The sequence below is a fragment of the Biomphalaria glabrata genome, chromosome 2 (genome assembly GCF_947242115.1).
Source record: "Biomphalaria glabrata chromosome 2, xgBioGlab47.1, whole genome shotgun sequence".
Classification (NCBI taxonomy): domain Eukaryota; kingdom Metazoa; phylum Mollusca; class Gastropoda; family Planorbidae; genus Biomphalaria; species Biomphalaria glabrata.
Genome location: NC_074712.1, coordinates 62,000,976 through 62,026,926, shown reverse-complemented (window position 1 = coordinate 62,026,926; position 25,951 = coordinate 62,000,976). Strand labels below are relative to the sequence as shown.

Here is a 25,951-nt window from a genome sequence, read left to right as displayed (position 1 = left end):
TAGCTGCTGGATAGATCGTTGACACTGCACGTCTCTAGAGACAGAAACAATGTACATTACATCTGAGTAATCTCCTCTACAAAAGGGTTTAAAACAAAAAGCATTAATCAATCAGATGTGTGTTTTATTACAGGTTTCAAGTGTGACACAAAATCTTTACATTAAAATGCTTAAACAAGTGCAAATGATTGGATCAGTGCATCAAAGGTTGATTAGCATATCAAATGACACCGACGACGTTCAGTTTTTGAGATTTAAATTTCAGTGTTTTGGTTGCCTACGAGCAAAAATGTTTGTCTTGGCAAATAGGTGTATGTGTTTGTATGTGTATGTGTGTGTGTGCGCGTGTGTGTGCTGGGAAGAGAGAGATCTTCTTACATGTTTGTGTTTTTAATGAAATTGTGACTCGCTTCAAAGCCTAACACCAGATTATTAAACCACTAAAGACTTTTAAAGTTTTTGCCGACAAATTGTTTCATCTGTCTTTTTGCAGGTCAGTGACATTAATTTATTGAACTTTAAATATTTTTAGGTCAGAGACATTACCCGATTTTTAAAAACTTAAATCTAGAATATTTATCACAGACACACGCACACACACACATATATTTATATTATATTATATTATATTGTTATAAACCTGGTGGTGGCACAGATGGGGGTAGTGGTGTGTGTGTAGTCAGCCGACGCAAATCGTCCCAGTCCAGCGCAGGACGAGCGGTCAACTGTGACCAGTGACAGTACACGCCAGTTCGGCAACGACCTGTGTGTAAACATTACGCACGCAAGTCACGGCGATTGTGATCATTCTGAGTTGTCAAGAACGTTCCATCCGATTCTAGAAGGCCAGTAGAGACAGTATATAAGAGCGAGTGTGTCAGAAAGACGGGAATTCAACGTTACCTCGCAATGTGACCAGTACGAGGCGAAGTTAGAAACAGTACGGTGTGTGAAGTCAGGCGGAGCAAGGCTTGGGATTTTGGACAGTTTGTGTAATATTGTTGCCAACTGTACAGTATTTGTAATGTATTTGAAATTAAATTGCTACTGTTACTTTGGAGCCCTGATGAGTTGTGAGGTTCTTTAAGTTCGTTGTGTCGTGTGGTGCAGTTTGAAGAGAGCCTGGATAGTATGAGAATCGTAACAATATATATATATAATATATATATATATATATATATATATAATACCTAAACCGGAAACTTGTCCAAATTACGTACTAGATTGTTTGACATGTAACTATTTTTCATACTCTTTGGGAATTCGTCTTATGAATCTTGAAACTTATTCTTCTGGCTCAGAAAAAGTAATGATCTTTAGTTTTTCAAACTTTAGAAATATTACAATCCCATTTTGCGGATTTTAAATAGAATGGGCTATTGATCTATGGCCTCCTTCAGTCGCGAAGCGACTATAATGGACCATCTCATGGAAATGACATGAATGATTGGGCATTAGCTGTGTTCGGAACGATGTCGCCCACACATCAGTCCCCCCCCCTTCTCCACGCAGCTGATGCATCCAAAGGAACGGCAGTACCGATACAGTTTAGGGTCAGCGGAGTCGCAGGTTCTGTCAGGGTGTAGCACTGGGTGCTGCAAACATCCTAAGGGCTGCCAGTTACTGTTTTTTTTTTCTCAGGGTTGACTCCCGAAGCCTTTCCCATGATTGGGTATAGCTGCAAGGCAACAGAGGTTTGAATTTCAGAGTTTTCCTTCTCCTCTGTGGGTAGCCAAATTTGTTGATTAACCCTTAAAACGCGTATGGTAGTTAAGCCTCTAAACATCAGAATTGTAATTCCGTTTTGTTTGCACTCACTGAAAAAACAGCTCAGCACTTTAAGGGTTAATCAGTTTCAGATTAAAACAGGAGTTTCACAAATACAATAGTTTAGAATCAATCCAGATAATCAATAAGTTTCACTAATTTAAATACTTCAGTATCAATCCAAGGTAATCCACGTGTTTTACTGTTGTAATATTTTATGTACCAATCCAGATATTTAATCTTATCTTATATATTAGAGACGTCACTTAAAAAAAAATATGATTACGTCCTACGTGTCAATTTAGTCATGCAAGTTAATCAATGGTTTTCCTGGCTGAGTCAGGCAACCAATACCATGCTCTAATAGCGCTAGGGAAGAGGGAGTATTTCTGCAACTATGTACTAGCATATGGAATAAGGAATGTCCCTTTATCTCTGTCTCTTGCTGAGAATTGTTTTTTTTTTAATTAGTCGGACATTTTCATCTATGGCGTCTGGCTAATTGGTGTATCCGGTGTAGAGAATAGAGGGAGTGTTGGTTAGGTATGCAACTACAACTTATTTAGTTTGCAACAGGGAGGCCCAGTGGCTGAGCGGTAGAGCACTTGGCTTCCTAACCGAAGGTCCCGGGTTCGAATCAACCTCTAAACATCAGAATTGTAATTCCGTTTTGTTTGCACTCACTGAAAAAACAGCTCAGCACTTTAAGGGTTAATGAGTATATTCCTCCGTATTACAAATACTCGCCACAAGTTCTCGAGTCAACCGATCACTTATTAAACTGGAATAGGCCTCTTTTGACTCACAAAACTGTGGTTTTTAATCGCCCTGATCTGTAGTTTATTGATTTAAAAAAAAACAACCTTTACAATCATTGACATCGCCGTACACTATCCCATAATATAAGGAAAACCGAAATGGAAAAAACAAATAAAACATGGGAACCTATGCTAAACCTAGTGCTCAAAAGAAAGAGTTTTTGTTTATAGACATTTTTGATTTGTTGAAAGCGTGAGCACTTAAGGCACTTCACCATCCCACCAATCGTTATTGAGACAAATAGATCGTTGTGTCCAAGAAATACATGCATGCATTCCATAGACTTTTATGTCTTTAAACTTTGCGATTATTTCTGTAGACAAATTGGATTTCACTTTATAAAAGCAGGTTTTAAAGTTATTTTGTATCTGCATGAAATTTGCCTTTGCTTTTTTCTATCTATCTTATCTTGCCTTACAATATTTAAGTATCAATCCAGATAAACAATGTGCTTCAATAATACAATTATTTGTTATCAATCCGGATAAGCAATGTGCTTCAATAATACAATTATTTGTTATCAATCCAGATAAACAATGTGTTTCACTAATATAAATGGTATAAGGTTCAGTTTCAGATTAAAACAGGAGTTTCACAAATACAATAGTTTAGAATCAATCCAGATAATCAATAAGTTTCACTAATTTAAATACTTCAGTATCAATCCAAGGTAATCCACGTGTTTTACTGTTGTAATATTTTATGTACCAATCCAGATATTTAATCTTATCTTATATATTAGAGACGTCACTTAAAAAAAAATATGATTACGTCCTACGTGTCAATTTAGTCATGCAAGTTAATCAATGGTTTTCCTGGCTGAGTCAGGCAACCAATACCATGCTCTAATAGCGCTAGGGAAGAGGGAGTATTTCTGCAACTATGTACTAGCATATGGAATAAGGAATGTCCCTTTATCTCTGTCTCTTGCTGAGAATTGTTTTTTTTTTAATTAGTCGGACATTTTCATCTATGGCGTCTGGCTAATTGGTGTATCCGGTGTAGAGAATAGAGGGAGTGTTGGTTAGGTATGCAACTACAACTTAGAACTTATTTAGTTTGCAACAGGGAGGCCCAGTGGCTGAGCGGTAGAGCACTTGGCTTCCTAACCGAAGGTCCCGGGTTCGAATCATTGTTTGTTTGTAAAATGTTTTACATGTTTCGGATGTTCCTTCAGAGTTGATGATAGTTTACTTCCTAGTCCAAACCTCCCGCTGGACGACGGGGGATGGGAGCGGGCAGGGCTTGAACCCTCGACCGTCGATAAATCCGAACGACAGTCCAGCGCGCAAACCGCACAACCAGGCAGCCATCCGCACAACCAGGCAGCCATCCAAGTCATTGAAGTCTGAGATTCTTAGGAATCTTTAGGCGCCTCTTAAGTCCATCCAGCTCTAATGGTTTTTATATGTCGAAAAACACAGTAAAACAACCTAAGGCCTCCGATTGGTGGGGACCTCGCTGAAGAATCAAAACAAGTTGTTTTTTTTTCTATTTTATTAGGAGCAACCAAAGTCACGTCATCTCGGGCCTTCAGTAACAGCTACCTCCAGCCTCCAGCTGCGCACAAAACTACCCCGTTGACATACAACGAACTCAAAACATACAGTCAACATAACATGCACACTGTTTACACGCCATGGTTATATATAAACAAAGGGATATAATTCTTTCAAACGTAAATAATAATAAACAAACAATAGCTTTAGTTTCCCAATACACGCAACTGACAAGTATCGCAATATTAATTATGGGGTGACATTAGTATTGTACTGTAAATGTAATGTGTACTTTAAATAAGAAACAACCCAGCACAACTACAGATGGGTAAAAAAAAAAGAGTTATCAAACACACCTTTTAAACGAATCCATTTGCTTTGGATAAATTACTTTAATGCATATATTATTTTCTATATCCACACCTGTATCTCAAAGCATATTGATTATGGAGAGAGGCTTCCAAAGTTTCCTAACCCTTGCATTCTTTTTCTTGTGATCCAATGACCAACGAAATAAACAGGTAGAGTCAAGTGACTTCACGTAGGTCGCGGGACACATATTTAATCTTAAATATAAAGTATAATGTAAGGAGAATGTATGTAGGTATGTCCAGTGTAAAAATCAGAACCGTTTGAACAATGTTGATACAATTTGGGCTAAATATTCCTTATATCCTGTCGGAGACCGTTCTACATGTTTAATGTCCTTCCCACAACTGGAATGCCCTTAAAAATAAATTTAAAAATAGCCCAATTTATCTCTTAAAGAATATTTTTTTTAAGAAATCGGGTAAACTCTTTTTCACAGTAATTTATAGTTGATATCAATATGTCGGCTAAACGGGTAATCCCATTTTCACTCTCCACTTTCGTTTTTGAGGCAAAACATTTTAAAAAATTATGGGTCTTGCGTGATTAAAAAGTTTCCTTCTACTGAAGTTGATAGCAGAGGTGTGAAATCGAGTTCATTCGTTCTAAAAAGGCCTCAACACTGACCTTCAAAGTCACACCCTTTGTACAATTTAGACCACTGGCACTTTTCCACGTACAGACATGTGACGTGCCAATGAGCTTTTGGTCTAAACCTATAACGATTGGTCTTGGAGAAACACGATTACTGCGAGACTACAGAGATTTTGCATTAGTTACGCTTAGATGCATCGCTGTAACTCAAGAACAGATTGCAGATACATGTGAAATCGTAATCGGGAAAGAATATTTTAAAACGTCACAAGTCAAACGCGATTCTCATAAAGGGTAGAAGATATTTACCCTTTTCAAATTATTTTATGTACATGCTCAATGAGGTTTTAACTTATGTTAGACCCAAATCCAACGCTTCAGTTGAACTGGTGAATGAGCACCCAGGCGTAAAAGAAGCTGGACATGTTTTCCTAAGTAACTTATCAGTGCTTGACCGTCACTATAAACATCCACCCGTACTAACCCCTAGTTAAAACCGTCACTTAATTTTGGCTAATAATATGATCTGTATTGATTACACCTTACTCGTGATTGGGCACTGTGTGTAAAGTAGGTACATACAAAACTATAAGGATCTACTACATTTTTTTTACACTTTCATCATAGTACACACTAACACAAGGGTTAATACTGCTATTTCGTATCATGTATTTTAAAGTGTCTATAAACTCGAGGCATGACGGTTGCAGATTTCTATTCTGTCCTTAAAAAGAATAAGGGAGTATCATTTTGGGCTATTTATTACGCATTATACTTTGGTTTAAAGATTATATTCTGTCAATTTTTCTTATATACTGTGCCATTTGAATTTAGACATATATTTATTAAAAACATTATCTCTTGTCATGATGCGGAATGTCAAATTCAGGGGGTCCTAAAAAGGTCGAATCCCCTCCAGGTCCCTAAAACCCTAGCTACACCACTATACATGATCAATTGATGATAAGGGTAGCTTTTTATAAAAATAGAGGCTTATGATCAAATGCTAATGTGGTGACCTTCTTTAATGGTGTAGGCAAATTTAGCAATAAGACATTAAAACAAAGCATTCTACAAAATAAAAACAAGCCGACAAAATCCAAACATACATACATAAGATTACTGTTTAAGTCTAGCTGTAAGTCCTTCGTCATATTTTACACAATTATTAAAATAAAACTTCACTCGGTATGTACCAAAATAACTGTCAGTACAGACGACTAAATTAGATACGAACTATGTCAAAGAATGCCCATCAGAACGCAGGAGACAAATGTCTAGTTACAACAGAACGCAGGGGACAAATGTCTAGTTACATCAGAACGCACGAGACAAATGTCTAGTTACAACAGAATGCAAAAGACAAATGTCTAGTTACATCAGAACGCAGGGGACAAATGTCTAGTTACGACAGAACGCAGGAGACAAATGTCTAGTTACATCAGAACGCAGGGGAAAATTGTCTAGTTACACCAGAACGCATGGGACAAATGTCTATTACAACAGAACGCAGGAGACAAATGTCTAGTTACGACAGAACGCAGGAGACAAATGTCTAGTTACATCAGAACGCAGGGGACAAATGTCTAGTTACACCAGAACGCATGGGACAAATGTCTAGTTACAACAGAACGCAGGAGACAAATGTCTAGTTACAACAGAACGCAGGGGACAAATGTCTAGTTACATCAGAACACAGGAGACAAATGTCTAGTTACATCAGAACGCAGGGGACAAATGTCTAGTTACAAGAATCGGCTTTTTGTGGGGAGTGTTCTGTGTCTTATACATAGCGATCTACTCCAGTGAAGTTCAATGCAATACAAACAAATCACTTCCTGAGCATGACACTTAAAAGCATCGATCATCATCGAGTTATTGATGATCTGTGAAACAACGGGGGGGGGGGGGGGATTTGGCGGGGGGGGGGGGGGGAGACGATTATGTAAACTACCAGCGTACAATGAAAGACATTCAATACGTTTATGTCCGTCGCTAGATGTCGTGCCCAATGACACATGAATGGACAAGTGGCATTATGTTCTTCTCTTGCCGTCATTGTAGGATACTTACATAGAATGTCACTTTGATGACCAGTGCATGGGTAAATATTGCAAAAAAACTGTTTGATAGATTGTTGACAGATTAACTTTAGGTTTTTTCTTTCAAGATACGAAACTCGCCAATTGTTTTTTAACGTAACTACAGTCTACGATTGCACGAACTGTTCTTCTAGTGTCTATAGTCTATAGCAGTGATGCCCAAAATACGGACTGCGGGCCATAACCGGCCAGCGACGTGGTTCCATCCGGCCCGCCGAAACGTCGGTATAAAGTGTAGAAAAAAAAAAGTTGAACAATGTATCTTTCCTTATGTTCGGATCTCACTTTTTTCTCTGATGGATTGGTACCATGACCTTTAACATTTGTGTGTTTCTAAAATGAGATTCGGAATGTAGAATCTAACCGAAAAAGTAAACGGATCTTTACTTTGTGTGGAGCATGATAATAAGCCAACATATTTGCTTTATAAAGAAAGTGTGGCTATTTGTTACTTTTTTTTAAAACAACATTAAACGTCATTATGAAACTAATATGGAGACATTCTTTTTTTTTAGCCCCGAATATAAGATTGTTACGCTTACAGATTGGAGGATTTATCATTGATTTATGACAATATTTACCAAAAAAGAGATGAATGAGTCGATGGTAAAACTGCAACGTGGCTCAAATTTAAGTAGAGAGACGGTACCTCTCTTCAACGCGTAAAAATATGATTCAAATTTCTCATGAATTAATGTAAGTACTAGGATCCACGGGTTTCTTTTCCTTTCTAAGTCTATTTCTTCTCGTTTTTTATTTTAGGTATCTTTTTGGTCATGCGGTCCGCGACATGAATGTCGGAAATTAAAATGGCCCACAGGTGGAATTACGTTGGGCATCACTGGTCTATAGTGATCAGCTGTTCTAGTGTCTATAATAGACTGCTGTTCTAGCTTTTACGTTGGGCTGCTGTTATAGTGTCAATAATAGGCTAATGTTCTAGTTTCTATCATGGGCTGCTGTTATAGTGTCAATACTAGGCGATGTTCTAATGTCTATCTCGGCTGCTGCTCTAGTGTCAATAATAGGTTAATGTTCTAGTGTCAATACTTGGCTAATGTTCTAGTTTCTATCATGGGCTGCTGTTATAGTGTCAATACTAGGCTAATGTTCTAATGTCTATCTCGGCTGCTGCTCTAGTGTCAATAATAGGTTAATGTTCTAGTGTCAATACTTGGCTAATGTTCTAGTTTCTATCATGGGCTGCTGTTATAGTGTCAATACTAGGCTAATGTTCTAATGTCTATCTCGGCTGCTGCTCTAGTGTCAATAATAGGTTAATGTTCTAGTGTCAATGCTTGGCTAATGTTCTAGTTTCTATCATGGGCTGCTGTTATATTGTCAATACTAGGCTAATGTTCTAATGTCTATCTCGGCTGCTGCTCTAGTGTCACTAATAGGTTAATGTTCTAGTGTCAATGCTTGGCTAATGTTCTAGTTTCTATCATGGGCTGCTGTTATAGTGTCAATACTAGGCTAATGTTCTAATGTCTATCTCGGCTGCTGCTCTAGTGTCACTAATAGGTTAATGTTCTAGTGTCAATGCTTGGCTAATGTTCTAGTTTCTATCATGGGCTGCTGTTATAGTGTCAATACTAGGCTAATGTTCTAATGTCTATCTCGGCTGCTGCTCTAGTGTCACTAATAGGTTAATGTTCTAGTGTCAATACTAGGCTAATGTTCTAATGTCTATCTCGGCTGCTGCTCTAGTGTCAATAATAGGTTAATGTTCTAGTGTCAATGCTAGGCTAATGTTCTAGTTTCTATCATGGGCTGCTTTTCTAGTGTCTGACCAGATGGTCCAGTGTCTGATATGCTGATCTAATGTCTGATCTGAAGGTCATGTGTCTGACCTGATGGTCGAGTTTCTAATTTGGTGATTTAGTGTCTGACCTGATGGTCGAGTTTCTAATTTGGTGATCTAGTGTCTGACCTGATGGTCGAGTTTCTAATTTGGTGATCTAGTCTGACCTGATGGTCGAGTTTCTAATTTGGTGATCTAGTGTCTGACCTGATGGTCGAGTTTCTAATTTGGTGATCTAGTGTCTGACCTGATGGTCGAGTTTCTAATTTGGTGATCTAGTGTCTGACCTGATGGTCGAGTTTGTGTTTGTCTGTGTCTAACGTCTAGTGTCAATCATTGGCTGCTGATCTAGTGTCATCATCATCATCATCATCATCATCAAACTCCATTTGGGTAAGGGCTTGAGAGGCTCAAATCCTCTCTTGGTAAAAGCACTGGACAGAAACCCTGCTGTCTTGCGTAGTGCATACATGTCGCCATACAGGTCGTGAATTTCGGGTGTCAGACCCGGTGGTCTAGTGTCTTTTCTGCTGGTCTAGTGTCTTTTCTGCTGGTCTAGTGTCTTTTCTGCTGGTCTAGTGTCTTTTCTGCGAGATGAGATGAGTGTCTTTTCTGCTGGTCTAGTGTCTTTTCTGCTGGTCTAGTGTCTTTTCTGCGAGATGAGATGAGTGTCTTTTCTGCTGGTCTAGTGTCTGAACTATCACCTCTTCCCTTCACTCTCTATCTATAATATATTTTTGGGAAAATCGAGTGTTATTTTATTTTTACTGAGCAAGATATTTTAAAAAAATGACACAAGAGAGAGATGAAGAGAGAAAGAAAGGAGGAGGAAAGATAGGAAAGAAAGAGATGAAGAGAGAGAGAGAGAGAGAGAGAGAGAGAGAGGGAGAATGAATAAAATTTGAGTGCATTCGCCATACATACATTTGTTCGTTCATTGACTGATCACGAATAGCTTTCATATTCTTTCAGTGTTGCCTTGTACTGAAAACGAGACAGGCTTTAACTCTAAAAGTCAATGTATTTGACGTCACACAAGTCTAAACACAGGCATAACACCTAGTACACTATTGAACTGTCCATTATTGCCTGCTTGTTACTCCACCTATAACATGACCATGGTCAATGTTCGGTATAGTTTTTTTTGCTCAGTCTGGTCTAGCGTGATCAATAACAGAAACAAAGGGGAACTAACTGACACAACAAACAGTCGTCAATTCCATGATGAATTACTCCTCTTTGGAGGAATGTAAACATTGCAAAAGAAGAGCTCCAATTACTTATATATCTACGTTTCGTTCATTATAATGTGAGCCTTTTGGACTGACATTCTTTTTCTATATAATATGCTAAGAAGTTTCAAGTTACAATGAATTTGGTCCAAGTTGGTAATGATTGTCAACATCTATAATGTGATATTTTGACAAGGATTACTTGAAGAGTGTTTCTTACAATCACCATTCATTGTCTTCTTCTTCTTTTATAATACAGACGATGCTTCAAAAAAGAAGATGATTACGTCCTACGCGTCAAGGATTTAGTCATGCATATTAACTAATGACTTAAATTCTGCCTAGTCACTGGTTTTCCTGGCTAGCTCAGGCAACCCATTCCACACTCTAATAGCAGAAGGAGCACTTGTACAAATTTATCCTAGCATATGGGACGAGGAATGTGCCTTTTTCTTTGTCTTTCAGAGTATTTTATTAATTTTTTTTTTATTTGAAGATTATGGTTCAGTGTTTTATGTATAATTGCTACTTTACTTTTAAGTCTTCTATCCTGAAGGCTTTCTAACTTTAGTGATTTTACTAAAGGTGTTACTCTAGTCAAATGTGAATATTCGTTTGTTATGAATCTCACTGCTCTATTTTGTGTCTGTTCCAGTTTCTTAATGTTTTCTTGAGTTGAGGGGTCCCAAACGGAGGATGCATATTCTATTATTGGCCTAACCAAGGTTAAATAACATTTTAGTTTTATGTTCTTATTTGATTATAGTTTTTAGTCTGTGTTAATGTTTTATCAAGAATAAGATAAGTGGAATTAATTAGTTTTAGTTTTTTTGTTACTCTTAATAACTGACATTTTTCTGGGTGGAAAGACATGCTCCAATTTGATTCCCATTTCTGTAATTCATCTAATTCTCTTTGAAAAATGTCTGTATCTTGTGTTGTTTTTATTGTTCTATATATTATGCAATCGTCTGCAAATAATCTGACTTTTGTTTCTGAACTAATGCAATTTGGTAAATCATTTATGTAAATTAAAAATAGTAGTGGACCTAAGACTGTTCCTTGAGGTACGTCTAAGTTTACTGTTATTGGTGTTGATTTAGAGCCATTTATTATTACAGGTTGTTCTCTCCCTATCAGAAAATCTTTAATCCACTGATGCAATGGATCATCAATGCCAAAATATTTTAATTTTTTAAGCAAACTATGGTGGTGAACTTTGTCAAAGGCTTCTGAAAAATCTAGTAAGATAGCATCTATTTGTTCACTATTATCTAAACCTTTTGAAAAATCATCAATAAGACCTATTAGTTGTGTTTCACATGATCTATATTTCCTAAAGCCATGTTGGTATGGTGTGAGGACATTATGTTTGTCTAATTGGTTTATGATGTTGCTACATATTATGTGTTCTAGGATTTTACATGTGATGCTAGTAAGTGATACTGGTCTGTAGTTTCCTGGGTCAGATTTTTCTCCTTTTTTAAATAGGGGGGTGACATTAGCTTCTTTTCAGTCCCTTGGTACTCTGCCCTGATTAAGAGATGCCTGAAAGAGTATTTTGAACACTGGGGCTAGCTCATTGCTTAGTTCTTTGAGTAATCTAGCTGGAATATCATCAGGTCCAGACGCTTTATTTGGTTTGGTGTTGGCTAATAGTTTTTGAATTCCCTTTTCTTGTACTTCTATATCTTCTATGTTGTCTACTTGGTTCAAATTAAGTAATATGTCTTTCTCTCCTGGGGCTGAAAATGCTGATGCAAAGTATTTGTTTAGGATGTTAGCTTTAGTTTCATTATCATTATGTGTTAAGTTTTCTCCTTTTAATGGCGCTATGCCTGTTGTTTCCATTTTCTTTAACGTAATGTATGACCATAGATTTTTGTTTATATCTTTAGATATTACATTGTGTATGTGTGGTGGGTTTGGCACAGAACAAACTAAAGGACAAGGCCACTCGTAGGGCGATTCAAAACTGTTTATTATACATTAAAGACCTGCAGCCATACGAACACATGGTGTAGAACCAAGCACAAAAGGGAGTGGAGATGACTTAGGTCCAGTAATATACGGACATTACAGCGATACGAGATGCCGGTCGAATGGACAGTGCCCACGTTGGTCTGCCTTGTCATGCGCGGACACAAGGTGCCATCTAGGGTGAAGGGTCACGTGGATATCGAGGTGGCCGGTGTTTTCTAAAAAGATATCCACTCCACTACAGAGCCCCTAGCTTGAAACGACCCGTCCCGGGGCGTTCAGCCTAGTAGGTTTCTGAAAACCGAAACAACTGTTTCTTGTCAGTGTCTTCTGGGACGACAAACATCTTTCCAGTTTGTAACGTGCTGGTTCCATCGGTCATACAGAGTGGTCTGTCTTTCTCTAAACATAATGACTGGGAAGCTGTAGAAAGTGTGATAGGGAGCAGTGAGCGAAATCGTCTTTGTGGCTGGTTAAAATGCTTGTAGTTTCTTCTTTGTCTATCTGGCCTCTGGACTCTGTTATGCTTGTTCTTGTTTGGCTGCCCAGAGTTAAAGTTTCTATTTCTCGATGTTTGAATTGAGTGACTTGCATCTGTATTGTACATTGCATCAGCTTGTTGCTCATTGGTTCGTTGTTCTACTTGGTGGGTTGGCTGTGAAACAATGGGTTCACTGTTGCTCACAGATTGAACCTCCGCTGTGAGTTGTGGTAATTGCTGACAGTGACGCCTTACATGTCCAGCTTCCCAGCACTGGCTGCAGACTGGTGATCCATCATCAGTGTATGGGAAGAATCCTCTCTTCGTCCTTAACCACACAAGACCCGGCGGTGCTGTTGGTCGAATTCTGTTTTGGTTGCTATGTTTCGTGTGTCTTTGTGTTGGTCTGCGTTGACTATGTGGTTGACTAGAAAGTGGGTTAGTTGAGCTTGGCAGACTGTTATAACCAGACCCCTGGTGTTGTTGACTAGAGAGTGAGTTAGCGTTAGTTGAACTTAGCAGAATGTTATAGCCTGACCCCTTTATCTCTTCAAGTTGCTTCTCTAACTTGGCCAATTTTGCTAAGAGAACCTCAGACCACTGCTCTTGGGCTCGAGCTGCATCTTTGTTCTGGTTCTCCAACTTAAATGCATAGTTTCGTAGACTTTGAAAACTTATCTGGGGATGTTGCACTATGAACCTAAACAGCTCTCTGCGAAGTTCTGGATCTCTGACTCCATAGGCATATTGGTCCCTCAATCTTTCCTCCTTGAAGCAATCTATTCCTTCTCTTTTTTCTTGTCTTATGGCCGTTGTGAACTCCTTAAATAGTCGGTGAGAGAATTCGAGCAGTGACTCACTTCTTCTTTGCTGCGACATCAGAAATGTTATCTCTGCCTCTCGCACCGGTATGATTACTTCAAACGCAGAGGTAAGTGCATCGAGCAGAGCTTCTGGATCACTTCTGATATGAGGTGGCTGAAGATCTACCTCTACTCTAGCTGGACCACTTATATTCGCAATGATGGTTGCTGTCTTCTCTTGAGGCGAGAGGTAAGGTCGAAGTTCCCATAGATCTCTTATTTCTCTGACGAAATCTTCAATTGAAACTTCATCATTTCTGCCTTCCCCACTGAAATGTCTAATTTTTCTAGCAGGTTCTATGATGTAGTGAGGGCGCTGACAGACCAGCTTCAATGCCTCAAGTTCAGCTTGTAGTCGAGTCAACATCCCCTTAGTGACACATTCCATTCCCTCCGGCTCTCCTCCACTGCACATGGGACCCACGTCTCTCCCCTTCACTGAACTAGGTTCCACCATATTTCCCTCCATCTGGCTGCAGGTCTTAAGAAACTCTAACAATAATAGTAACCTAATAACGAAATCTATCTCAACAGAAACAATGTTCAAGCGAAGTGAAATCACAATTAAGAAAATATAAGCAAATTATATTAAAATAAACTAAACTAAATCTAACTACCCTGAAACAAAAAGGAGAAAACAAAAAATATAAAATATTTGAAAGTACAGAAACAGGAATAAACTAACTGTTACTTGTTGACATCTACGTCTGGTTGTCACTTTCTTAGTTTCGGTTGTCAGGAAGCAGATTCTGAGACGACTTCTGGTCCCACAGTGTAGTCTCTCTTCCTGACCCCACTCGTGCTACCAAGTTTCTGTGGTGGGTTTGGCACAGAACAAACTAAAGGACAAGGCCACTCGTAGGGCGATTCAAAACTGTTTATTATACATTAAAGACCTGCAGCCATACGAACACATGGTGTAGAACCAAGCACAAAAGGGAGTGGAGATGACTTAGGTCCAGTAATATACGGACATTACAGCGATACGAGATGCCGGTCGAATGGACAGTGCCCACGTTGGTCTGCCTTGTCATGCGCGGACACAAGGTGCCATCTAGGGTGAAGGGTCACGTGGATATCGAGGTGGCCGGTGTTTTCTAAAAAGATATCCACTCCACTACATATGTATTCACTTTGCAGCTGTCTGCTTACTTTTTGGGTTAGGTGTTTAATTTTTATGTACTTTTTATAAACTCTTTCTGCCTTAGTTTCTTTAAATTTTCTATTTAGGTTTCCTCTGTTTACAAAGCTTCTTTAATCTATTATTAAACCAGCATTTATTTATTTTGTTTGATGTGTATTTAAATGTTATATGATTTTATATAATCTTTTTAAGACAGTTTTTATGAAATTCCAGAGGTCATCGACTAGTTGGTTAATGTCTTTTTCTGATAAGAATGTTTGTTGAAAGTTTAATGCAGCTTGGTGTAGTTGTGTTAGGTTGCATTTGTTCCAGAGTAGGATTTTTCTTTTGGGTTTTATATTGGCTACTTCTTTTATCTGACTGTGTATTTTTATGATCTCATGGTCTGATAGACCAGGGATAATATCATAATCAACTACTAATCCAGGTCTGTTGGTTAAGAAGAGATCTAATGTGTTGTTTAATCTAGTTGGCTTTTTAATGATTTGATCTAAACTTAGCCAACATCAAACTTGATATAAACTTAGGTTGTGTAAAGTTTCTATAAAAAGCTCATTTATGTCCATAAGGTTTTGGTGTTCATCTAAGGTCAGTGTTTTCCAATTTATATCTGGTACGTTGAAATTACCCATAATCCAAAAATCTGCAATTTTATTTGTCTCTTTAAGTGTAGTAAACTGATTACATAGTTCCTGCATGTATTCTAAACTAGAATTTGGCGGTCTGTAAATACTGCCTATTATTAGGGATGTATAGGTGGCACCGTGGTATTAATTTTACAAAATGTTGATTCTATATTTTTTGAGTTGGGTAAGGTAATTTCTTCTTTTTTATTGCTAAAAGAACTCCTCCATGATTATCAGCCCTATCTTTTCTAAAAAATTCATAATTACTATTGAAAATTTCTGCATTATAAATTTCAGGATGTAGCCAAGTTTCTAAGTCTGCTGTTTTCTTCCTAATGCTTTGAAAATGTATTACTAAGGTTTTAAGGCATTTTGGTATTACTTCTTTAGTAGGTTTGTTTAGTAAGGCTGTTGTATTAGTTTTCGGAGATTTAACAGGAGTGGATCTAGCTAGTGGTTGGTGAGTTTGGTTTGGGATGGTGTTTAGGATGTTGTATGGGTTAGAAGTGTCCGCATCTAAGGAATCAAACAGTCCCCTTAATGTAAACTGAGGTACACAGTGCCATGATGCGTCTTGGTTGTCTAAGGCATAATAAACAGGTGTATTCATATGGAGACATGATGCATGGTACCATTCATCGAAGGTGTCATATTGAATGTCTTTCTGCTCTGAGCATGTTATAAGCATAACAGTAGCGCTATATAAAAGCTATAAATATAAATATATAGTATTAATAGATGGTTAGTAGATCTAAAGACTCAGAATTATAGTCTAAGTCTAATCTAAGACTAGATCTAAGACGTCTAAGTATTAGTATGATTAGTGAGACAAAATAGTAATAAACTAAAAGTTGTTAATTTGAATTAATTAGTGGAAATAATGCTGAATTAAGTTTAATCTATATTTTAAAGATATTAGTTTCTTAGTTAAATATCTTTTTAAGGAATTTGGTTTGATTTTAATACAACAAAACAAACAATATAACTAATCTAGGATGGCTGCCTGGTCGTGTGGTTTGCGCGCTGGACTGTCGTTCGGATTTATCGACGGTCGAGGGTTCAAACCCTGCCCGCTCCCATCCCCCGTCGTCCTGCGGGAGGTTTGAACTAGGAAGTAAACTATCTTCAACTCTGAAGGAACATCCGAAACATGTAAAACATTTTACAAACATCTTTGATAACTGTAAACAGTCTGTGAGTTGAAAAAATATCAACATTTTTCAACGTTTATATAAAAACTTTATTACAGTCATTTAATGTTTACATATATTGTTATAAAATAAAACAAAATTAAATATTTATTTAAACAAGGTTACAAAGACAGTTTGTGTGGAAACACAAACTTAAAATCGGCCCCCGAAGTGGTCCACCCAGGCAGGCTTCAATATTTTCAGAAAGAACATCCAAATGAAATTATATCAAAGACAAATGAGAGATAAGAATAGAGAAAGAAGGTTGACAGATCTTGTGTAGTACCTCAATGGTGCTGCAGATCAAAGGATAAAATATTGTGATGTCGGATTTTCAATATCTTTTCTAGTTTACGAGATCTAAACGGGACAGACGGACAGACGGACAGACATTTCGCACAAAACTAATAGCGTCTTTTCCCCTTTCGGGGGCCGCTAAAAATACTTCTTTTTAACATAAAAAAACATTAAAACATACTTCTAAAGAAATTCCTTCTGTATAGAGCTTATAGAGCGATTATTTTCTCTTAATAATTAATGAATGTTAGATTTAAAACCCGTAAAACTGAGAAAAAATCCAGGTTAATCTAATGTGTAGATCTACTAGACTTTATATATTATAGTGTTCTAATGCTTAAGCTCTTTAAAATTGTCGTTTTAATCTTTTCATTATTTGCTTAGAGATTTCTCCTTCTGATCTTTTTTCATTATTGCAATGACAATGCTCATTGTATCTTTGTCTTTACTGCTTAGAAATAGATCCATATTGATTTACAGTCACGCAACTTCTGTTATCTTTTATTTCTGTTTTATAAACTAACACAACATTTTATAGTTTATAAGCAAGTAAAAAAAGCTTTAATATCTTATCTTATCTTATATAATACAGACGTTACTTCAAAAAAGAAGATGATTACATCCTACGCGTCATGCATTTAGTCATGCATATTAACCAATGACTTAAATTCTGCCAAGTCACTGGATTTCCTGGCTAGCTCAGGCAACCCATTCCATGCTCTAATATCACTAGGGAAGAAGGAGTATTTGTACAAATTTGTCCTAGCATATGGGACGAGGAATGTGCCTTTATCTTTGTGTCTTTCAGAGTATTTTATTAAATTTTGTTTTTGTATTTGAAGATTATGGTTCAGTGTTTTATGTATGATTGCTACTTTACTTTTGAGCCTTCTGTCATGAAGGCTTTCTAAATTTAGTGATTTTACTAAAGGTGTTACTCTAGTCAAATGTGAATATTCGTTTGTTATGAATCTCACTGCCTAAATAGCCTAAATACGCATGCGAAAATAAAAAAAAATGTGATGGAACATTTGTAAGAGTACGTTAGACTAAGAAATGTCATTATTAAAGTTTCAGTTCTGCCAAACAATAAAATGTGACTGGACGAAGAAAGAAGAAAATTGAACGCGGAAGATGAATCGACTTTGGTTTGATGTCCTACTTTTTCTGTTAGGTAAGTCTGAAATTTTATTTAAAATGCAGCTTAAAGACTTCGTGTTCCATGCATCATGTCTTCTTTCATGTTTCATGTTTCATTTCATGTTTCATTTCATGTTTCACGTTTAGTTTTATGTTTTATGTTTTATGTTTCATGTTTTGTTCCATGTTTTATGTTTTATGTTTGATGTTTTGTTCATGTTTTATGTCTCGTTTCATGTTTTAAGTTCCATGTTTCATGTCCCATGTTTCATGTTCTATGTTTCATGTCTTGTTTCATGTTTAATGTTTCATGTATAATGTTTCATGTCATGTTTCGTTTCATGTTTTATATTTTATGTTCTATGTTTCATGTTTTATGTTTCATGTTCTATGTTTCATGTTTTATGTTTCATGTTCTATGTTTCATGTTTTATGTTCAATGTTTCATGTTTTATGTTTCATGTTCTATGTTTCATGTTTTATGTTCAATGTTTCATGTTTTATGTTTCATGTTCTATGTTTCATGTTTTATGTTCAATGTTTCATGTTTTATGTTATTCTCTTGTTCCATATTTCATGTCTTGTTTCGTGTTTTGTTTCACATTCCATGTTTCAAGTTTTGTTCAAGCTCTATGTTTCAAGTTTCATGTTCTATGTTTCATGTCTTGTTTCATGTCTCATGTGTCATGTTTTTTCTCTGGTTTCATGTTTCATGTTTCTTGTCTTGTTTCATGTTCCATGTTTTATGTCTTGTTTCATGTTTCATGTTTCGTGTTCCATGTTTCATTTTCTATATTTCATGTTCCATATTTCATGTGTATGGTTTATGTTTCATGTCTTGTTTCATGTTTCATGTCATGTTTCATGTATTGTTTCATGTTCCTTGTTTCATATTTGAAGTCTTGTTCCGTGTTTTATGTTTGATCTTTCACGTTTCAAGTCTTATTTCAAGTTTAAAGTCTTTTATTCATGTTTCAAGTCTCAAGTTTCATCTCTTTTTTAAGCTTCCATGTTGTGTTACACGTCTTGTTTTAAGCTTGACGTCTTGTTTCTAGCTTTATACTTGCTTTAGGCTTCCTCTGTTGTTCCAACCTTCATATTTGTATCCTGCTTGAGTCTTCACCTATTTCTATTTGCTTCGTAACTTATTTTATTTCTTGTCTCATACTTCCCAATTTTTATTACAACGCTCATATCAGCTCTGTCTGTCTGTCTGTCTGTCTGTCAGGTACACATTTTATACACGTTATTTCCTCAGCTTCTCGTTGTCGGATCAAGTTGAAACTTTTACACAAATATTTCTTGTTCCTAACAAATTATAAATCTATCCAAACAATTATCCAACCCGACAATCTGCCTCTTTATATTTTCTTACATTTTGACTTTAGGTTCACTTATATCGTCCCTTGTTTTATCTAGCTTAATGTTACTTATTACAAAGCTTATATAAACTCACTCTGTCTGTCTGTCTGTCTGTCAATTTTTGTACCCGTTATTTCTCCCACTTCTCATTCTCAGATCAAGTGGTAACTTAATTCATTATTCATTGTCTCTAGCAAAGCATGACTCAATGCAAACATTTCGTTAATGATAAATTAGTTTTTGTTGATATAAAATCCTGGAAATAAATCTTACAGTAATGAGATATGTGTCTGTAAATGTACAGTTCTTTCCGTTATATATTTATATTTCACTTGCTTTTAAAGATTTAAAAAAACATTAATACTAAAATAATTTGATTTGTAGACAACCCTGTAAACAATTAGTATTGATAATTGATGATTTTACAATTACTTTCTCAGATATAGCTATAAAAACGTTATTTAAAAAAAAAAGTTTTAATGATTTCTCACAAGTGTGCAGGTCGATACTTAAAAGGTCTTGTTTCAATCACACTGTATAGGCGTATGGACCTCACAAATTGAATTGGAGATTCTTGTCCTGAAGTTTCTACCACTTGTACAGCGATACAATTAAGGGGCTGCAATCCATGATTCGAAAGAGTGCCTCTTCCCATGAGAGTTAAAAATAAAAAAAGGTTGAAATAACAAGTGCAAGCATAGAACAAAACAAAAAAATCTTGTCGACACTACAAACGGAACTTCCGTGCATTAAAAGCATTCTGGGTCAGGAACATCGATATTTAACTTCCGTGTTAGACTCGGTACACACACACACACACCACACACACACACACACACACACATAAATCGTAATGAGAAAAAAGTAAAACAGACTTTAAAACTTATTTCCATACGGGGCGAGAAGTAGGCTATAAAGTAAGTTCTTTTTAGACCTTTCAATATATAGGTCAGATGATGTAAAGGTCGTCTTTTTAGTGACCTACGGTTTACTAGGAAGAGCATACAACAAAGCTGAACTTTACTTTGAAGTTATGATAAGTAAGCTTATAACATACAAGATAAGACAAGATTGACACATGAAATGCGTAGGACGTAATTATCTTCTTTTTTGAAGTAACGTCCATAATATATAAGATAAGCTCTAATTGTTTATTTTTATTTGACTTTTCACGTCTAGCTGGGTGTAAATCTTTTACTCTTATGAATTTCAAATCGATGACCAATGCAAGTTACGGGTCAGCACAGATAGGAGACCCATGGACAGCTGTAACCTTAACGTCATGTATCGTCAACTGCAGGATAAGATTTAACAATTGTTTTAGTGTCGTGTACAATGAGATACATAACTTGTGTACTCCAGGTGAGTCTCATGTCTGTGACGTATTCAGCAGGAAGGATTTAGTGATCACCTTACTTTAAAAAAAAACACTTCCAATAATAATTTCATAGTAACCGATACAAATCTATCAAAAGGGAGGCAATTTTCTAGTTTTTAACCATCACGTTATTTGCAAGAGCCAGTTAAATTTGTGGCTAGTATACTCTAGTTAAATATGTGGCTAGTATACTCTGGTTAAATATGTGGCTAGTATACTCTAGTTAAATATGTGGCTAGTATACTCTAGTTAAATATGTGGCTAGTATACTCTGGTTAAATATGTGGCTAGTAGGCCTATACTCTTTTTCAGATAGCCTATATTAACTCGCTCTGTCTGTCTGTTTGTTTGTCTGGTAAAAAATGTGTACATGTTATTTCTCCGACACGCAATCTCAGATCATGCTACAGTTTTGCACTGTTATTTCCTTTACCCGACAACACAGGAATCAATTTAAAAAAAATTCCAATCGGATATTAATTATTTTGTTTGGTATCTCGAACTAGTGAAAAAAATGTACTTGGTGGTATAAGCTGAATTAGTCCCGCATTGAGAAATCTAAAATCATGAAATTGCGCTAATCACAAACAATTGATTGTAAAAATGGTATGTTCGTTGCACAGATTTATAATTTTTAGTCTAGATGTATGAAAAATTTAATGACATGTCTGATCCAAAGTTATTGATACATTACACTAAATATAAGATTTGTTCTTTTATCAACTATTATTTATCTTTTCGTGTATTCTTGCGGTTAAATATTTGTGTTTGTGTTTGGTGGGAAGCGTGGTCGAGAGGCCAAGTGCGCTTGAACTTGGCTTGGCTACCTAGAAGGGGGCTCGAGGTTCGACACCCGACTCGGGCAGAGTTGTGTTTACTGAGCGCCTAAAGGCAGCACGGAAAACAAACTCCTAGATACCCCCTCCCCCCACCGGTCCACAAATGAGATTGGACCAAAAGCGCTCTGAGCATGCTATAAGCATGAAAGTAGCGCTATATAAAAGCTATAATATATATGTATCTTCTGCATCGTCTGCTACTGAAACTAACTTTTTTTTTTTTTTTTTTTTGGTTTTCATGTTTGATTTGGTTCCGTAGTTTTGCTACAAAACTTAGGAATGCAAATACCGCCAGCAAGAGGGCTCGAGCTCGTATCCTGTCTTGAGCAGAGTTGTGCTTGTTTAGCGCCTAAAGACAGCACTGTAGGTTAAATGGTGTAATGTTGAAGAATGCGAATGTCGTGGAATGCTGGGTTAGTGCTACCAGGAGTACTCTTGACACGTGACAAACATATATACCACAAATTGACTTAAGTCCGTTTCAGCAGACAAATATAAAGTTTATTTGACAACAATAATAATAATACTGCACTTCTTGTTAGTGCTACAAGTCAAGAAACAATCCTATCCGCATAACAGCGGTATCAAATATATCCAATACGTTAAACTCTCCAGAGTAGATTACAAATCACGTCCGCATCTCAGCGGGTAACACTGTACAGAATAATACTGATTAACTACTAGAAATACATGTCTCAAAAAGACCACTGGCATCAACCGCCCAAAATATACTACCTAACTGAAAATTCTACTCGACTTTTCTAAGTCGCTACTGTCCGTCCCGGACCTAAAAAAACTACTTGACTGCCCGGTCTAAAGGATACCACTTGACTGAACTAAAAGTCAACTTTATTCATTCTGTTTCCTGTTTTCTACATCAGGAATTCCACGTGTCTTTTAACCTCTTAACATGACGTGAACATTAAATCAGGCAATGTCAACTGAGACTGTGACAGCACGGAAACCTTCTCCCCTTCTCCCAGATACACGTATGATTTCCCCTACCTTCCCAAATGGCCTTAAGAAGTCTTTAAACCGTTGTGCACTGAGCATGTTCTTATAATAAGCGTTATAGAATATAAAAACAACAAGCAGGATTTTAAAAAATACTTTAAAAAAAAGCAAAACTTATATAAGGGAAAGAACCGCGCAAACATTTTTAATACTGCGAGATTTATCTCCCTTTTCTATATAAAACAAAATGAAAAATCACCACTACTAAAATAACTTTTTTTTTTTTTTGTATTGATTCGTATGTTGTCAACGACAATAGATAATTGTGGAAATGTTCAACTTGATTCAATAATTGGATGTTAGAGAAATTACGCGTACAAGGTTTGTAATAATAATAATAATAATAATAATACCAGACAGAGTGAGTTGGTATAAGCTTTGTACATATAAGAAAAATGACTGAGGGAATGTATTCTGTTTTAATTGTGTGTGTGTGTGTGTACAGGAGGCAAGATAACGTATAATGTATCCAGAGGAAGTTATCAAGTAGGCGATAAGTTTTATTACACCGACCACTGCAACGCCACCCAGGGCTACAAGCTCTACGTCTACAAGTCTGTGGTGAACTGTTTCCGCCTGACTACCAATTGGGCTGTCTATCCTGAAGCGAAATCCAATTGTTCTGGTAGGACCATTTAACATTAAGAGCTAAACTAATGTGGTAAATAAAAGCCCATCAAACAGTGAGGATTGAAACTATTTACTTCAGGCGATAGACTAACAAAAAATTCATAATCTGCTAACATAATGTTTTGCCTGGATATATAGGAGCTGGCTATCGTACTGGTGGTACATTCTTCTCGTCAACAATTAATATCTGAAAACTAATTAATTCCCATACGAAACGTGTAAACATACGGCACAAATGGTTTCAACTTTAACTTGGACACGCACCAGTGAACACTTTAGTCTCGTTTGAGTACCATTGTATACTTAGTTTAGACTTAAGTAGAGACCCACCATGGCTGACGAGCTTTGAACGCGACAGATAGTGACGTCACGGTAGTAGGGATTTAAGAGATTAGTTATATCATTAACAGTTGGCGTTTGAGTAGAACATCTTTAGTGACTGTATTAAAGTTAGATGAATGTTACAGAAGTGTAAACTTAGAAACTTATTATCTGGTGAGGGTGCATGCATGAAGCTCTCGCCTTTAATACGCTCCCACAGTATTCTCAAGCACCTAGAATAGTTATCAAGGTTCTTGCTGAAACACAAGGGGGGGTGGCTGAGTAGTTAAGCATTTGGCTTAAAAACCTTCGGTATTTTTGGGGGCGCCCCTAAGTCCACCCAACTCTAATGGGTATACATTCCCTCAATCAACTCCTGACTTTAGTTGGGGGTAAGTTGTGCTGACCCACACTACACCCTGCTCGTTAACCATTGGCCAAAGAAAAAGATAACCTGCTATATAGACAATGTGGTCTGAAAGGGAAACTTTCCTTTAATTTTTTTTTCTGGCGTTGGGACTCATTAAGTGTTAATTAGATATTCACAGATAGTTATAATACAATGCATTAGCTGTCCATTGACATACACACACATAGATAGACAGATAGATAGATAGATAGATAGATAGATAGATAGATAGATAGATAGATAGATAGATAGATAGATAGATAGATAGATAGATAGATAGATAGATTTAAGCAGGTCCGGTCGTAGCAATTGAGGGGCCCTGTGCGAAACGGATTTCGCGGGGCCCAGTCTAGGTAGATGTCATATCATTATTTATAGCTATTGTGAATGTATTAGTTAGGAAGCTCGAAGTACATGGTATATTCATTGCTCATGATCTCGCACGGGGAAAACAAGTGTCCACAGTTGAATTGTGGGGTGTTAATCTGTAAGGATGTCTTATCAGTGATTTAATATCAATTGTGTACTTAGAATATTTCATTGGACTTGTGTAATATAGTACGTATCTTTTTATGGCTGGATTTGCCAGTTGAATGTGCATCTTCATTTATGAATAATAAAAGAAATGTCTGCTACTTGGAGACTTTGTGATCAATATTAATATTGGTTGTGCTGTGCTGAATGGAAGTAGACCTACGAGGTAAAAAGTAGTTCACCAGCTCAAGTGAAACAAGGCGTAATATTAATATTTGTTGTGCTGTGCTGAATGAAGTAGACCTACGAGGTAAAAAGTAGTCCACCAGCTCAAGTGAAACAAGGCGTAATATTAATATTTGTTGTGCTGTGCTGAATGAAGTAGACCTACGAGGTAAAAAGTAGTTCACCAGCTCAAGCGAAACAAGACATCTTTAATTACATTGACAGTAGGAAAAAGCAAAATATCAAAATTAAGCATTTGTTATAGAAAATACAATTATTTTCACAATACATTTCTATTAAGTGAAAGCTGACAATGTCATTTTTTTTTCGCGCGTTAAATTGGCACCCCAAAATGACACTTTTGTCTATTTTATTTCAGATTTTTTAAAGTGTTAATTTCATGATATTTCCATTGATTTGTTTTGGTATATATTACAATTACAGAATATTTATAGGAGCCCCTCGAAAATCAGGAAGCCACGGAAATCCTGCTATTTTATATTAGTTATAATGTTTTAATTAAATAGGTTACACCTAGAATTAGCGCGGGACATATGAAAGTGCGGGGCCCACTGCGACCGCATATGTTGCAGTGGTCCAAGTCCGGCCCTGGTTTTAAGTTTATTTAAGTTATATATGTACATAATTTTATTTTAAAAAATTGATTTCCATGTCATCAGCCATTGGAGGAAGAATCATGCAAGGCAAGACCAGAGACTCTCTCGACCTGTTTTTGTCTTTCTGTAAGAATGTGTATAAAACTTATACTTTCTTGGGCTTGACGGACATTGTCACAGAGGGAACATTTGTCTGGGAAGATGGAACCGTGTTAGACCCTACCTGGAAAAACACTGTTTTTTACTCAGGTGAGAGCTTCAATCTATGGTGCGAAACCTTTTCTGTCAGAATCCAAATCATAGGCGGACTACTCTACCTTCATACTATCATCGGCAACCACAATATCTATCTATCTATCTATCTATCTATCTATCTATCTATCTATCTATCTATCTATCTATCTATCTATCTATCTATCTATCTATCTATCTATCTATCTATCTATCTATCTATCTATCTATCTATATATATATATATATATATATATATATATCTGTATATCTATCTATCTATCTATCTATCTATCTATCTATCTATCTATCTATCTATCTATCTATCTATCTATTTATCTATCTATCTATCTATCTATCTAAAGTTATTTATTTATCTATCTCTACAACAGGTGAACCAAATGGAGGCTCCGTCTATCCAAATGATGACTGCGCTGTCTGTGGTTCATACAGCGGTTTCTCAAGTGTTTTCGATGCAGGATGTCTTAGAGTACCACCAGAAGAACATTATTACATTTGTGAACTTGTGGAATAAAATGGCAAC

General features: G+C 36.6%; 1 protein-coding gene across 3 annotated transcripts; it reads left to right on the top strand.

Annotated features, from left to right (window-relative positions):
- Window positions 1–426: 426 nt before the first annotated feature.
- LOC106073377 (C-type lectin domain family 4 member E-like) lies at window positions 427–25,951 on the top strand. 3 transcript variants are annotated; one of them, XM_013233907.2, is made up of 6 exons: window positions 427–493; window positions 17,839–17,941; window positions 20,449–20,631; window positions 22,946–23,125; window positions 25,240–25,425; window positions 25,800–25,951. In XM_013233907.2, exons 2-6 carry the CDS (start codon window positions 17,902–17,904, stop codon window positions 25,940–25,942), a joined length of 732 nt encoding a protein of 243 aa, XP_013089361.2. In that variant the 5' UTR covers window positions 427–493; window positions 17,839–17,901; the 3' UTR covers window positions 25,943–25,951. The 3 variants fall into 3 exon arrangements, with proteins under 3 accessions (XP_013089361.2, XP_013089363.2, XP_013089364.2); XM_013233909.2 differs by lacking the exon at window positions 427–493 and adding an exon at window positions 7,036–7,152; XM_013233910.2 differs by lacking the exons at window positions 427–493; window positions 17,839–17,941 and adding an exon at window positions 20,088–20,186.

What these genes read in the sequence shown, in the direction of transcription:
- LOC106073377 (XM_013233907.2), top strand. Translation starts at nt 17,902, where the DNA reads ATGAATCGACTTTGGTTTGATGTCCTACTTTTTCTGTTAG. An exon ending in TGTCCTACTTTTTCTGTTAG is followed by an intron (nt 17,942 to 20,448) that starts GTAAGTCTGAAA and finishes TTTCACGTCTAG; the next exon opens with CTGGGTGTAAATCTTTTACT. An exon ending in ACATAACTTGTGTACTCCAG is followed by an intron (nt 20,632 to 22,945) that starts GTGAGTCTCATG and finishes GTGTGTGTACAG; the next exon opens with GAGGCAAGATAACGTATAAT.